Source organism: Carya illinoinensis, chromosome 3 (assembly GCF_018687715.1).
Source record: "Carya illinoinensis cultivar Pawnee chromosome 3, C.illinoinensisPawnee_v1, whole genome shotgun sequence".
Lineage (NCBI taxonomy): Eukaryota > Viridiplantae > Streptophyta > Magnoliopsida > Fagales > Juglandaceae > Carya > Carya illinoinensis.
Genome location: NC_056754.1, coordinates 12,682,640 through 12,699,393, shown reverse-complemented (window position 1 = coordinate 12,699,393; position 16,754 = coordinate 12,682,640). Strand labels below are relative to the sequence as shown.

The 16,754-nt window shown below is 34.6% G+C and overlaps 1 protein-coding gene across 1 annotated transcript; it reads left to right on the top strand.

The window, feature by feature from the left end:
* The first annotated feature begins 6,281 nt into the window (after positions 1-6,281).
* Positions 6,282-7,439, top strand: LOC122303301. Its single transcript, XM_043115013.1, has 2 exons — positions 6,282-6,989; positions 7,105-7,439. The coding sequence occupies exons 1-2, from the start codon at positions 6,894-6,896 to the stop codon at positions 7,213-7,215; spliced, it is 207 nt and encodes a 68-aa protein (XP_042970947.1). The 5' UTR covers positions 6,282-6,893; the 3' UTR covers positions 7,216-7,439.
* Positions 7,440-16,754: the final 9,315 nt, after the last annotated feature.

Sequence of the window (16,754 nt, the reverse complement as noted above, 5' to 3'; positions counted from 1 at the left end):
AAAATCAATAGAAATAGCATATGAGAATTTCGGCCCTATGGAGTTTTAATAGTTGTGATTAGTTTTAAATTTTTCTAAATTGATATTTGAATTGAGGATAAAATTTATATGAGGCATGTAAATTTTGGTGACTTTTGGAGTTAGTATGCAAAATCCTTAAGTTATGGGTAAAACGGTCATTTTCCTACATGCAGAGAGTAAAATAGAAATTTTACTCTTTAAGTTAGTATTTTTCCATATTTCAAATTATTAGTGATTTAGTGCTAACTTTTAGAATCACTAATTACAGTTCCTCGTGATCGCGCTTAAGGTTTTAATAAGAAATGCGGAGATCGAGGTAAGTTAGCTTTTAACTTACTAGCAGTCTACTGTGTATGTGTGCTAAGTAAAGGAACTACAGTGTATGTATGTATGTTATCATATATGTCATGCCATGCCAAGTTATCACGTAATTGTCTATTATACAGAATTTATTCTGTCATCAATTTTTATCTGTTACATAATATATTCTGTCATGTATTACTGTACCTTACAAGTACGTCATGCTAAGTATGCCATCTATTACATGTAAGTCAAGTCATGTAATATTCACTGTTGCAAATATGTCATGTTAAATATGTTATTTATTATATGTTATGCAATGTTACGAAATATTTCTATCTCAAGTTGGTCATGTATTTCAAGTTATATTCAAGTCACGTTATGTTACGTCAGGGCTTCAGTCATTTCGTATTCCAGTCACGTTTCATCTTGATTACTTATGTATGGGGTCACAGCAATTGTGACGCATACACTACGTGAGACACAGCAATTGTGTCACGTAGAATACATGGGGCCACAACAACTGTGGAGTATGTATTTTTCATGTTAAGTCAAGTTTGTGTAGAATACATGGGGCCACAACAACTGTGGAGTATGTATTTACACGTAGAATACATGGGGCCACAACAACTGTGGAGTATGTATTTTTCATGTTAAGTCAAGTTTCAGATCAAGTTCATGTCAAGTCAAGTTCAGTTCATGTTTCAATTTAAGTTATGTCAATTATGCTATGTTGTACGCCAAGTTATGCTTTAATTACTTATGAATTTGATTATGCATTTATGCTTTTACTGTCATCCATGCATCATTAGCTTGTGTGAAAGTTTTTTGTTAACTTACTGAGATTTGTAATCAAATCTCACTTTGGTAGTCCCAACTACCATTCCCCCCGAATGGTAGATCTTGTTACAGGACCTGAAGGAGAATCAGGAGCTGATCAACTAGACACAGTTGACTAAGTGACGGTGCGACATAAATGTTGATATAGTAATTAACGTAAATTACTACTTGTACGATTGAGTTGCATCTCTATTACTTTTTGGATCATAACCATTTTGGACTAGTGTTGTGATCTTAGTTGTTCAATGGATTTTTATGTATGAAGTATGTTTTAAGCATTTGAGATATTTTCAATTTGGTGCATAGTATTGCTAAAGAAAAAATTTATCCGCTGCGAATATTGTATATTGTTATATGCATGTTAGGAATATTGCATCTTATATGTCATGAATGGGGGCAGGTAACCTTGTGTTGCATGTCTCGACGCTTCAAATGTCCGTCAGATCCCAAACGGAATTTGGGGGCGTCACACATGAACTAGGTGCAAGTTGTGTGGAATTATTTACATGGCTACGAGCAAATATGAAACTGGAAATATGAAGCGTCAAATTGACATATGCCTTAGTAGAAATTCACAAGATATTGGTCAGTGTTTGTTAGCACAAAATAGTGGATTCGGATCTATTTCAGTAGGTAATCTTAAATTTGATACTAATGAATATAGAGAATTGTTGGTAGCCGCTATTGTGAATCATGAATTGCCTTTTTGATTTGTTGAATATTCGGGAGTGAGATCTTTATTACAATATTTGCCTCTAGATGTTTAAATTATTTCTATGAATACTGTCAATGCTGATTTGGTTAAGATTTATCATCGAGAAAAAGAAAGAATCAAATGTTTCTTAAATGATTCTCTTGATAGAATTAGTTTGACATCTGACTTGTGGACTTCTATAACCACTAATGGTTATATATGTTTTACAACACATTTTTTGAATAAGAAATGGGTTTTAGAGAAAATGGTTTTGAACGTTTCTTTCATGCCACCACCACATAATAACATCTCTTTGTCTGAAAAAATTTATAACTTGCTATGTGAGTGGGGAATTCAACACAAGATTTTTGCATTGACTTTTGACAATGCTTCTTCTAATGATGTTTTAGTAGAATTGTTAAGAACTCAATTGAACATTAAGAAAGCTCATATTGGTTATATGGTGAGTTCTTTCATCTTCGTTGTTATACTCATATTCTTAATTTGGTAGTACAAGATGGGTTAAAAGAGATTGATCATGTTATCCAAAAAGTTCGTGAGAGATCAAGTATGTGAAAGGATCACAAACAAGGATAGTAAAATTTATGGATTCAACAAATTAAATGTCTTTGGATGGTAAAAAGGGGTTGAGACAGGATGTCCCCATTAGATGAAATTCTACTTATCTTATGCTTGAGAGTGCTATTTTCTATCGTTGTGCCTTTAGCCATTTGGAGTTTACTGATTCTAATTTTAAGCACTGTCCACCAAATTCTGAGTGGAAAAAAGTAGAGAAAATTAAAGGTTTATTGAGTGTTTTTTATGAAGCCACTTGTGACTTTTCTGTAACGAAATACCTTACAACCAATCTCTATTTTCCAGCAATGTTTTTTATTTATTTTACATTAAAGCGGCACTTTGAGGGTGAAGATGACTTACATGAAGAGAATGTCTCGTCAAATACTTACTAAGTTTGAGAAATATTGGTCTGAGTTCAATGTGTTGTTGGCTATAGCAGTTATATTGGATGCTCGATACAAGTTTCATTTTGTTGATTTTTCTTGTATAAAGGGTTATGGAGATTGTTCTAATGAGTTTATGAATGTTCGTACCAAAATGACATTTCTTTTCTTGGAATATAGTTCTTCTAGTATTTTCACATGTTCTACCATGACTTCTGAAAGCAATGTTAGTGGAGTGGAAAATGAATCCTCAGTTAATAAACAAGTATTTCAGGTAATATCAAATAATATTTTTTGTTTAATGATTTATATTATATTGTTGTTTCATATAACATATCATTAAGAAACATTTTTATTTATTTTTTGTGTACATGAATTTGATTCATTTAGACATGATGATCTTAGTGCCCATTTGCATAAAAGTCAATTGGATCTTTACTTGGATGAACCTAGGGTAGATAGAAATACAAAGTTGACATTCTTTTATTTTGGAAAGAAATGAATTTCGTTATCCTGATCTTGTTTGTATGGCTTGTGACATTTTGAGTGTTCCAGTTTCTACAGTTGCTTCTAAATCTACTTTTAGTGTTAGTGGATGTATCATTGATCAGTTTAGGAGTGCACTAAAATAAGATATTGTTGAAGTATTAGTTTGCACAAGAGATTGGTTATATGTCAATGAACAATGTAATATTTTTTTTGATTGAATAAATGATTGTAATTTTTTAATAAAATAATATTATTTGATATAAAACTTTACTGACGTCTTTTTTTAATAGAAACACAAGAAATTAAATTGGACTAGTTAACTGAAAATGTAATGGAATTAGAGATCAACAAGGGCAAAAAGGATGTTCGATTTCATTCTTCAAATTGTTGATTTGTTTAGATTCATGTTTTTATTATATTTGGGATTGTATCATTAATATGTTTATAATGTGTGTTTTGTTTATTATATTTGGGATGTAATTTTAATATTATTACAATGTGTGGAATGTGGATCATATTTATATATCATATTTGGTAATTGGTACTGAATAATTATTAGGATTTTAATGTTGGTATATTTATTAATTGGATTTTAATTTTAGACTTGTTGTTAGTTTATCAATTAGGTCAAATAGGTCACTAATGGGTATGTTCAATCCATTAATGTAAATGGGTTGAAACGAATCGTGTTGTGTCATGTCGTGTCTTGTTAATTTAATTTATTTTTGTTATCGAGTCATATTGTCTTGTGTCGTGTTATGCCGTGTCGTGTCAATTTAATTTATATTTGCTAACAGGTCATATCGGGTTGTGTCGTGTTGTATTGACCGTTATCTTAAAGTGTTATGTTCATGTTGAAAATTTTGACACAAAATTCTTAAAGGGTCATGTTTGTGTTGACCTATTAACTGTAATGTGCATGCTTTGACATGATATGAACACGACCCATTAATACGATTTGACACTCTTAGATATATCCAGTCCGAAACCCGAATTTCAAACCATGGCCAAAATCTGGCCTGGGTTAGCTTGGTTATGACATGGGCCAGAACTGAATTTGTGTTTGGGATGGACCCCCTTTTTTTCTTTTTTCAAATTTTACCAAACTAAAAATTAGCATTTGTTTTTAATCTAAAAGCCTATATCTTATTACAATCTTTTTAAGAAAAAATGTAGAAAAATAAAAATATATCAAAATAAAAAACTAAATATATGCCAAGTTGATTAAGAAAAAAATGTAACTTAGAATAATTAATTATTATCAAATTATTACAATTCATTTATCTTGATGCGTTAAAGAACATCTGAAGGTCCGAAGGAGCGATGGGAAGGAAAGAAAAGCATATTTTTTTAATCTAAAAGCCTATATCTTATTACAATATTTTTAAGAAAAAATGTAGAAAGTTAAAAATATATCAAAATATAAAACTAAATTTATGTCAAATTAATTAAGAAAAATATGTAACTTAGAATAGTTAATTAATTAATGTCAAATTATTACAATTCATTTATCTTGACGCGTTAAACAAATTCTGAAGGTCCGAAGGAGTGATGGGAATGGAAGTTGTTTGGTTCAGGTATATACTGAATAGAAAATTTCAGCAGGAGAGAAAATGTAAGTTCATAACTGGTAAAAAAAAGAAAGGCTACGAGGTGGCGTCTTGGTGGAACATAGAGCGGGACCACTTTGTCCTATATGTCATTCGGGCAGTGGCCGGTCAATTTATTTCAGAAAAGGTACCCGAGGTCAGTGTTTTTACTATTTGTAGTTTCGATTGTTTTGTCGGGAACTGAGTGGTATGTGTCAGGAGCCTCAGATTCTACTTTAAAAAAAAACAGAGAAATATATTTTGTATTCGACAGATGCAGTCGGCGTGCAGTCGGTTATAAAAAAAAATTAATATGAGACCTACATGAAAAAAAAATTATTTTTATAACTTTTTATAATTCATGTAAGTCCCCTTGAATATAAAAAAAATTTTTTATAATTTTTTTTTATTCATTCCGTACAGCCGACTGCACGCCGACTACATCTGGCGACTGTATATAGCAAAGCCAAAAAAAAAAAGGGAGCCTCAGATTCTCACAGTCACAGCTGGCATCTCATTTTCGTGTAAGTTCATAACTGCTTGCATGTTACAGTTTACAGTCTACGAGAGGAAATTTCTTAGTCAGGTGTAAGAGGTAGATGTCGCAGAATTAGAAAGGAGAAATACTTTTTGCAGTCGGCAAATGCAATCGACGTGCAGTCGGCTGTAAAAAAAATTAATACGGGACCTACATGAAAAAAAAATTATTTTTATAACTTTTTATAATTCATGTAGGTCCCCTTGAATATAAAAAAATTTTTTTATAATTTTTTTTTATTCATTCCGTACAGCCGATTGCACGCCGACTGCATCTGGCGACTGTATGTAGCAAAGCCCGAAAGAAAGGTACGTTTACGAAAGAAAAATGGAAACCTTGCGGCTTCTAAGAAGTGAAGGAAGCATTTGTTCCGGACCGAAACCGGTAACCGAAAATCGGATGAACTGGCTGAGTTTTATTCGGTCAGGATGAATAATCCTACGAGTCTATGATACTTTTTTCTTTAGAAAAATCTAGTTACAAAGATAATTATACACTAATATATGCTTTAATGTAATGTAATTAATTAAAAAGTAAATTTTATTAAAAATAGTACTAGTTTAAATTTTGAATATAAAAAAATAATATTAGTACGCAGATTAATACGCGACTTTATTTATACGTAGCAAAATTCATTTCATTTAACATCATCTCAATACTATTTATTCGTACTTTTGCTATCTATACAATGAAATCTTTGTTTGTTTGGATATAAATGATTTTTTAACTCGTCTTATCTAATAATTATAATTTTTTTAAATTTTTATAAAAAATATAATAAATAATTTAATTTGTTCAATTTTTAAAATAATCATAATATTAAAAAAGATAATATTTAAACAATATTTTATTTAATTTTTATTTTATTATTTTAACTAATTATCCAAACTTCCCAAAAAGAATCTCTCAAATATGCAGCATTTCTCACTGATCTTCCTTCCATATGGAAGAATATTTCATTTGTTTTTCTATACCCGATCCCTCTATATTGAATATTCTTCACGTAAGAGAAGATAAATCCCTTGTTACAAACTCATCGATCAACAACAAACTATTTTTAATTCAGTGTTAATGCAAGTTTAGGGATGGGGATGGTCTCCATCATTTTCCGGCTGTAAAAAATCCAGCCTCAACCTAGCACAATGGTTGGGCTTGGGGTGGATATAGGTCTCTCAGTCTGACTGCCACAGACCACACTACATAATTCTACGATTTCTACATTCCAGATGCTGAGTTGGGCCAACCTTCAATTTCCCAAGTCTAGCCCATTTGCTCCTTAATAGTGTCAAGGCAAAGAAATTCATGAAAAGGACATTATCCAGAGCAATATTGTCCCCCCATGTGACACAGATAAACCTTATCCGGTAGCAATATGCACTCTCCTTCCAAACAGAAACTCTCAAGCAAAGGCCGGCCACACATATGTCCTATACTTTTGGCAGAAAAGCAGCAAGAGAGGAATGGATGGGATACAGCAAGTGGCCTTACCCGTTCTAGGAATTGTAGCAGCTGCAGCCGTTACCTTCTATGTTGTAAGCTTTGCCGAGCTTAGAGAGGTACCTTTTGTACGATCCCTCTCTTTCTTCTCTCCCCTCTCTTCTCTCCTCCACATTAATTCTAGTTTGAGACAGTTCTCAATTTGGTTAACTCCGAGTACTTTTGTATGTGCAGAAGTCTGTCAGAGATTTAGAGGACTCGGAGTCTGAAAATGGAGGATTCAAGTATGTAAGCAAGAGGGAGAGGCGGGCTAGAAAAAAAGCAGAGAAACAAGACAAAAGTTAAAGGAAGGCAGCACAGTTCTTGGCTCCCATATGTCCATGGCGTTTTTCCATATGCAGATAAATATGCTTTATTTATTAGGCTCTGGTTGTTGTTTTAGATTAAGTTAAAAGCAACAACTCTAGATTGAATGTTCAGGCAGATGTATGAAGCTCTGTTTGAGACGGGAGCTTTGAGAGTATGTATGCATGCAAGGTTCAAATGAGAGCTTAGAATACATTGGAGCATCTACTTTTGCAATTAGGAACTTATGAAGTTGCTTGTCACAACTATTTTCTCGGCCCATGGCACGAAAGTATTAACTGGGCTACGGCTTTGGATCAATAAAACAAAGAAGCTTTAGTTTAGAATATCTTGAATAATGATATATATAAACTCAAAATATATAAGTCGACATTCAATAAAAAAGTAATCCCATTTTAAAAAATATAAAAAAAAATATTTTTTTATGATGGGACTATTCTTTTTTTCTTAATAAAATATTTACGTAAGATTTGTGTATTTAAAGATTGTATTTGATATTATTTGTTATGTTTCCAATGTAATTGTGGTTATTTTTAATTTATATTTTCGAGATTTGAAGATAATGAGTTAAACCTCGTGTCATGGTAAATCCAGCATGACGATTTGGCCAACACGATTATGTACTAGATTTCATTTCATCACGGAGAGGTTAGTGAAATTCATGAGATTCAATCGGCCCCTAAAAAAAATAAAGATCAGAAGAAAAACTAGGTAGTTTTATCAAAAGTGGTAGAAACGCTCAATGTGCTTAGAGCATTCACAAGCCAGAGGTACGGTTCAAATTTCACATCTTATGTATATTGATGATGTGGCAATCTTTATGAATGGTAGCACGAGAACTATTCAGCATCTCTTATCTATCTTTCAGACATATGAGACTTGGTTGGGTAAGAGTATTAATAGAGAAAAGATTGCTGTTTTTTTTTTTTTTTCCTCAAAAGATTTCTTTCGGTCGTAAGAGAGCTATTAAGCATATGACTGGATATTCAGAAGGTTCTTTTCCTTTCAAATATCTAGGAGTGCCTATTATTTCAAGGAGGCTCAAGCAAGTTCACTTGAAGGAGATGATCATAAAAATTCGTAATAAAATCAGTGGTTGGAAGATGAAGCTTCTTTCTTTAGGAGGTCGTCTTATCCTCATGAGGCATGTGCTTTCTAGCATGGCTCTACATTTATTTGCTATTTTACAGGTTCCTAACTCTATTATCAAGAAGTTACATCGTTTAATTAGCACTTTCTTTTGGGTAGAGGGTAGCGGGAGAGGAAAGAAAAAATGGGTAGCTTGGAAGAACATATGTCTTCCAGTGGAAGAAGGTGGTTTGAGTTTGCATCACCTAGATGATATGTAGAAGGCTTTGCATATAATGTTCGCTTGGAATTTAATCCAGGTAATTCGTTATGGGCTCGGTTTTTCAAAGATAAATATGTGAAGTCTAAACCTTGGCTTCTTATTGATGTGAATAAAGGTAAGAGATTTTGGAAAATGATTACTAAATGTATTCCTTTGGTTCTTGGAAATTCTAAGTGGCGCCTCAGGAGGCAACATTTTCTTCTGGTATGATAAGTGGTGGGATCGGGGTCCCTTGTATTCTGATCTTCAGGTGGCGGGTAGTCATTTCCTTAAAGTTAAGGATTGTCAACTGTCAAATTCGTGGGACGTGGACTTCTTGGTTAGTTTGGTGGGCTAGGACCATGTGAATGATATTCTAGAATCTTTAGCAATTTGCAAGGGCGGATCGGATGTATTGGTATGGATGAAGCAAGATACTGGTTGTTTCTCTACAAAATCAGAGTGTGACTGTATCTGTATTAAGGGCTCTACTATGAATTGGCATTCTTGGATGTGGCATAAATTGTTCCCGTGGAAGGTTTCGGTTTCTATGTGGAAGACTTGGCATCATGCCTTCAGTGTGGATGATCGTCTTCGTCGTGTAGGGGTGCCGATTATTTCTAAATGTGATTGTTGTGATGCTGGTAATTACGAGGATCAAAATCATGTTTTGTTTGGAGGAGATTTTGTTGCTTGGATGTGGCGCTATTGTGGAGCTATCTCTGGGTTACAATTTCGTGGTAATTGGAAAGAGACAGTGTCCCTTTGGTTTCATCGTGCATCTTCCTCTTCTCAGGTTGGTATTATAGTGGGCCTTTTTCCTTCATTGCTTTCTTGGCGTCTTTGGTGTTGTAGATGTGTAGCTCGCATGGAAGGTCGTTTTGAGCCTTTTAGTTTGGTTTGGCAACCAATTATTCATGAGATTCGCTCAATCTGCTAGGACATTCACAAAGTTTCGAAATGCTCTAGTCATGATTCTTAGATTTCACAATCTTTGCTTATCTTGCCTCTTGTTCTGCCAAGGCGATGCTCAATTTTGGTGGGCTTGGTGCAAACCCTCTCAGGGTCATTTTAAGTTAAATACTGATGGTAGTAGCTTTGGTAATCCTGGGTCGTCAGGGGCTAGTGGTATTATTAGAGATGATCACGGTAATTTAATTCATGCTTTTGTTTCTTCTCTTGGCGTTGGTTCGAATAATATAGCTCTGTTGTATGGCCTTAAAGCTTGCAAAGCTTTGAGGATTGGTAACGTGGAAGTTGAACTACACTTGCAAGTGGTGGTTTCGTTATGGAAGTAACAGAGACGTGGGGTTCGGTATCTTGAGGATTTTTGGGAGGAGATTCTTGGTCTTTTGGACTCGATGGTCTGTTCAGTATGTCATGTCTTCAGAGAGGATAATAAATTTGCTAATTGGCTTGCAAAGTATGGTGCACTTGGTCATTACATGGAACAGCAAGTGATTAGGGAAGTGCCGAGGCTACTGAGAGGTTTAATCCGCTTGGACAAGCTGGGTCTTCCCTCGCTACGCTGTTGCTACGCTGTCGCTAATTTTTTATTGTTTTTGTTGCTCTTCTTATTGCTTTTATTGTTTTTTATTCAGGCTTGTTTTTCGAGTATTGTTGTTTCTTTGTTTTAGGCTTGTTAGAATTTGTTTTTTTGCTGGTTTTTTTTTTTAAGAATTTATTGGCTTGTTTTGGCACTTGGTTTTTGGGTTAGTTTTGTAGTGCTATATCTTGTAAACCCCCAAGTGTAATGATGTTACCATGGTATTCATCCGCCATAAATGAGAGATTATTAATAAACTTGGGATGTGGCAACTATGTGTGTGGCTACCGGCTCTTCTTAAAAAAAAAAAAATAGAGCATTCACATCCAACTCCTTAGAATTTTCTATAAGGAAACAACAATTCTAGGGACAACCACTTGTGTCCCTGCCGCGACACCGGCTTATAAAAAAAAAAGCAAATAAAGTCTGAAAAACGGAGGGAAATTGAAAGGTTGATCACCAACAACTCAAAACAGTAGAGTTACTATGATCGATCTGATATCTAAGAATCTTGAGCATAGAAGTCGATTATCTCCTTGAGGTTGAGCTGAGACAGAGAAGAACAATCTTTTTTTGTTTTTTGATTGAGCTGAAACAGAGACGAACAATCTTTTTTTGTTCTTTGGAAAAATTATAAGTATTTAACATTAATTGTTGCTAGATGACATATATGTCTATGAGACGTGAATTTCACAGAACCATAGTCCAAACAGAGATCTGCTACCAAAAAGACCTAAAAGAAATGAAACGGGGGAAAATTGATTCAATCAAAAGGAGGTCCCTGAATAACTTCATAGCCAACTTGAAATTTGATGCTTCAACCTACTGAAAGAATGAGGTCCTGATGCCATCTAGAAAATATTTTGCTTCCAACCCACTCTTCACTTGAACAATCTAAGGAATATAACTCAATGAAATCTTCATGCCAGACTTTTGAGTTGACAATTCACCCATATCCTACTCTCCCCTTTCTCAATGCTCAGCCAAAACATTCATTAACTATTTGTTTTTCAAGAAACCCACTTTATGAGAACCCTTAACTTTTCTTTAAGAATCTAATCAAAATCTCCGAAGCCACTTGGATGTGTTATTCCCCTTCAATGCTCAAAATTTATGGTCCAAAAAACGAACCCCTCAGTTTCCTTCTCTGTAGAAAGTTTAACTCTGAATTATGTTTAACTCTCAACCAAAGCATGTGCTCAAACAAGATGGCATCCACATCCAAAAAAAATCACCCCTTTCTTGTTGCTTTCCCCATCGAAAGTCTCCTCCTGATCATCTTTCTTCACATCTCAATCAATACCCGAAATGAGTTTTCTTCTAACATGAACGGATCCACCAAGAACTCCCTCTTCTCCTTACTAACCACTACGGTCACAAGCCGGCCCAGTCAGTCTTTGTCTTCTCCTTGAACCCATGAACCAGAGCCATGAACCCACACGAATCCAACATGATTTGCATAAATGAGAGTTGCAGTGAATCAGATGAACAAGGTTGTAGTAAGCCATGGAAAAACTCAAAGGGTAGTAATTCTTCAAGTCAGGTTTCGAATCCACTACATCTTTTTTGTTGGAGAATTAAAACACAAATGTAGTCGTTTTGTAATCCACGTTGGAGAAGAGGCCGAAGCGGGGATGTAGGCTGGTTGTCTATAGACTTTTTCTTCTATAAATTTTAGCGAAAAATCATCATTTTCTTAATTTTCTCTTAAATTTTACCAATCTCTCAAAAATTCCCTACATTCCACTCTCTATTTTTTCTATATTCTATTAAGATAATATTTCTTCATTGTTTTTATTTATTTATTTTTTTTTATTTTTTATATTTTTTCCTCTCACTTTCTTTTACAATTTTTTTTTTGATATAAGGAGTTGCAGGATTTCTAACTCAGGTTTTTCGTTTGGAGAACCAGGTCATATACCATCAGACCATCAAGCTTTTGACACTTTCCTTTACAACTTTAATTACTCATTCTTTTATCTTTTTCCTTGTATTTTGAACTTCTACTTTCTAGTGAATATTTTTAACATATCGTCGGATCTATCTTTTTGCCGATACTATCAAATTTTCAAAATTACTATGTTTTTAAGAATAATATTACGTAATGGTTAAATTTTAAAAAGTCATGATTTTTGTCATTTTTCTAATGGTAATATTTTTGCATTTTCCTAATATTTATATTTTCAAACAGTAATATTTTGATGTATAAATAAGAGCACTTACTCTTTCGTTGACATCTAAAGCAACCAAATTTTCATTTCAAATGAAGAGAAAATTCTCATTTTGGTCTCATTCTCCACATGCTTATTGAATAACTCGTTCTTTGTTTTTCAAATTGTTGCTTCACTTAGACTCTGAAGATGAGTTGGAGATAGTTCTTAATAAATATGGAGGATCAACATCTCATCCTAGTCGTACTTATCAACGTTGTACATATATTAGGCATGATCATTTAGAAGGGCACGAATGGTTATTTCGCAACTATTTTGCAGAATTACCAATATATTCCTTGAATTTATTTTGAAGGATATTTCATATGGGTCGTAAACTTTTTCTTTGTATTTAGCATGAGGTAGAGGCTTACGAGCCTTACTTCATCTAAAGAAGAGATAATACTGGAACAATTGATCTATCTTCCCTACAAAAGATAATTGCTGCACTTAGAATGCTTGCATATGGAGTAACTGTCAATTTCATGGATGAATACATATGGATTGGAGAAAGCACCGAAATGGAGAGCTTGAAATTTTTTTTGGCTGCCATCATAATTTTTTTTTTTTCTAATGAATATTTAAGGTCTCCAAACGCCAATGATGTTGCTCAACTACTCTCTATTGGTGAATAACGTGAATTCCTCGAAATACTAGGGAGTATTGATTGCATGTATTAGAAGTGAAAAAATTACCCAACTGCGTGAAAAAGTATGAACCAACTAATATCTTAAAAGTGGTAGCATCATATGATCTTTGGATATGATATCAGTGTTTTTAATTTTGTATCGTATCGGCCGGTTTATTGCATACTAACCACTAGTCCATTACAAAAATTGTACCTGTTTCATACCGGTCCAAATACTGGCCGTATTGGCCGATATTTCAGCCTGTACTGGGCTACGTACCAGCCCATACCGATCGGTATTTCGGTCTTTCTTCAAACTACAAGCTTATTTTTTGACCTCCAATTCAGACCAGACTATTTATAATGTTTATATATATATATGTATTTATGCATAATTTATTCATATATATATATTATTATTTTGGAATATAATTAACATATATATTTATATATATAATTATTTATATATCGACTATTCCAAAACGGCATATGAAATGGTACCGGTATTGAAATATTTCGTTCTAGTGCCTTGACCGGTACGGCATCCGATACGATATTCAAAACATTGTATGATATGCATTTTTTAGACTACCCGGTTCCCATAATGATATTAATGTGCTAGAGAGAAATTTTATTTTCACTGAGCTTGCCCAAGGGTGTGTTTCTTCAGTCAATTACTCAATTAATGGTAATGACTACACCGTGGCACACATCCCATCACTTGGCACTTAGCGATGGGATGTGTGACCTGTGTTATCATCATCCCAACTCCCTTATCACTCCATCAACCCAAACAAAAACCTCCTTATTCCATACATGTAGCTTCAGTTTTAGCCTTTTTAGCTTATTGGCTAGTTTCAATAATCCCTAGCTACAATCAACCAATTCCTTCCAAGAAACTTCCACTACTTCCAAAAAATTTTCGTGAGAAATCCACATGTTCTGAAATATAAAAGGAGTGGAGCCATACCTCTCAGACCCTGAAGTCAACTGTAACAAAATCAACGAGTGATCCGATGTTCTTCTACTCAACAATCTAGCATTTGCTTCACCAAATTTAGACATAAAATCGTTATTTACTAACACTCTATCAAGCATTGCCCAGCTTCTAACCATACTTTGTTGTCCATTGCACCATAATAGTTGTCTTCCTTCTAACCTTAAGTCCAATAAATCACACCAGTTAATACAGGCATTAAAGTCATCCATAGCCGAAGAGGGCCTTGGCCTACCACCCACCCTGTCCTTATTGCTTCAAATAATGTTAAAATCCCCCAACACCACCCATGCCACTCCCACACAAGACACTCCACTTAAATGAGACCAAAGACCTTGGTGCTCAATCTGTGTGCATTTAGCACATTGCTAACAGATTTCCACCACTAGCCTAAAATAATCTGGCCAATGATTGATTAGTCATACCTACAACATCCATCTCAATTTTATCTTTCCAACACACCCATATTTTTCCACCCACCTCCAAATTAGATGCAAAATTTGGAAAATGCAAACTAATAGGCCACCTTTGTAGCTTCGACACCTCCTAGAATGGTTCATACATGATACCATGCTTACGAACCAGTTTCCTTATCCTTCTTTTTGAGGTAACCAAACCCCTGACATTCCAAACTACTATTTTGTCAATCATAAATTCAATTTATTAGGTTGGGTTTTCACCCGATAAGACTTTCTCACCGAAATTTCTTTAGATGACTGATCCCCCAAAAGAGAACAAGGATCTGAGCCATAATTCTTATGAGCATCAAGAGCAACTTCATTCTCATCTTCCGACAGAATAACAAAAGTATTGAAATGCGATATCCCAATTTTACGTATATTTTTATTGAGTGATTTTATTTAAATAATTATAATTAGTGATTTTATTATTTTAAATTAAAGGTATTTTTGCAGTATTATTTTATGATTTTTAACTTATGAAATTATTTTAACATGCTTTTTTGCTATTTATTATTGTTTTGAATTTAAATTGATTTTTAAATTAAATTAGTTATTTTTGGGCTTTAGAATTATTGTGTTTTTAGATTTTGTTATTTTAATTTAGTTATTCACTATGTTTGAATTATTTTATTTTATTTACTGTTTTGAAAATAATTTTCGTTGGATTAGTTTCTTGACCCAAGATGTGAAAATCGGACCTCATTTTTTTTCCTTCATTTTTTTTCTCTCTTTTTCTTTTTCTTCTTTCTTTTTTATTCTTTCTTCCCCTACTCTTCTCTCACTGCACGCGACCCGGTTCTCCCCCTCCCTCTGTCCATTTTCTTCCTCTCTTCCAGCACTGCCACTTGCGCCGTTGTGCTTCTCAAGCCCCCACCGGCTGGCGCACCTATCCACTAATTTTCAGCACCTCCCATGTCGCTGTTAACCATCATGAGCCCCACCAAGCCACACGGCTTTTGAGCCATTTTGCCACTGTTGCTCCACCTCTGGTCATAATTTCTTCACCACTTCATTATCAACCTCTTGTTGACTTAGCCCACCCATTTTTAGCTCCGATCCCGAAGCAACCACCATGACCACCGTTTTTTACTTCCACTGCCATTTTCCCCATCACTCACGGCCAACCACCTCTTTCACTGGCTTTACTAACATCTCTAAGCCATTCCCTATCAATTTCAAGCCTTAGTTTGTTTCCATTCAAAAGTGGGTGTTTTGTTACTCATGGCCACAGTGCATTTTGCACTGTTAGGTTGCTTTGCCGTCGCTTTTTGCACCTCCGTGATCCTTCAAAAAATATTTTGTAGTGCTGTAAGTATTTTTCAAACTTCATTTAAGATTCAAATATATTTTTTCTTTAACAATAATTTGTGATTGGTTTGTTGTGCCAGACTGAGTTTGAGCAGTTCGGAGGTCGGATGGATTGGAGGACGGAGTTATTTGTATGTTGGTTGATGTTGGGATTTGTTGGATATTTTGTGGCTTGATGTGTGCACTGCATGGAGTATGCATGTTCATGTTTGAAAAAGGAAAATTGGATTTTTCGCATAATGGCACGCATGTACATGTGTGGGAAATGGAAATTGGTTTAAGGTGTTTAAATGGATTTTGGGGTACGTGTGTATTACGACCCCAATCCGAGATGAGACATTATTTCCGTGGAGCTCCTCTAGTCACTCGGGAGTACAATATACTGAGTGACGTCCTTTAAGTTGTCGCTGGGCGACAAGTGGATTAGACGGAATGGTAACGCTCTCGTGCCGACTCTATGGCCCTCCGTTGGCAGGGACTAGAGGATGCTTGGCTACGTATGCGCTGGGCTTAGAACTGGACATCGCTCGTGTGGATGTCACATGCGTAATCATTACCTGCAGTGTGACATAGGAGCCAGGGTGTGCGGATGGTCTCTAGGGGAGGCCATGGTGCATGCAGATTAAATTGGATATTGATTTGAAATTGGATTTTGAGCCATTTTCTGAAAAAATATTTTTGGAGATCGGACGTATTGATTTAATTCGTATGTTTATCTGAGGATTGAAGATTTGGATCGAGTTCAAGGAAATAATTGTTATGGCTCAAGATTATAGTGGCTGCAGATTTTAGGATTGATCCATACCAATTTTGAGGATAATAGATGGTGCATATTTAAGAAATGATTCTTGTTAGTTTTGAGGGTATAGGTGATGATAAAGATGTTAGGAATGCGAATTTATCCTTCTTCATTTTAGAGATATCTTATCATTAATGGTTCGTCCAAGAAAATGAGCAACGTAGTTTTTCTTAGCATAACAGAAATGGAAGATAAAGAAGTGTGGTGGTCTTTAAGGGTTTTTGGTGAATAATTCAAGG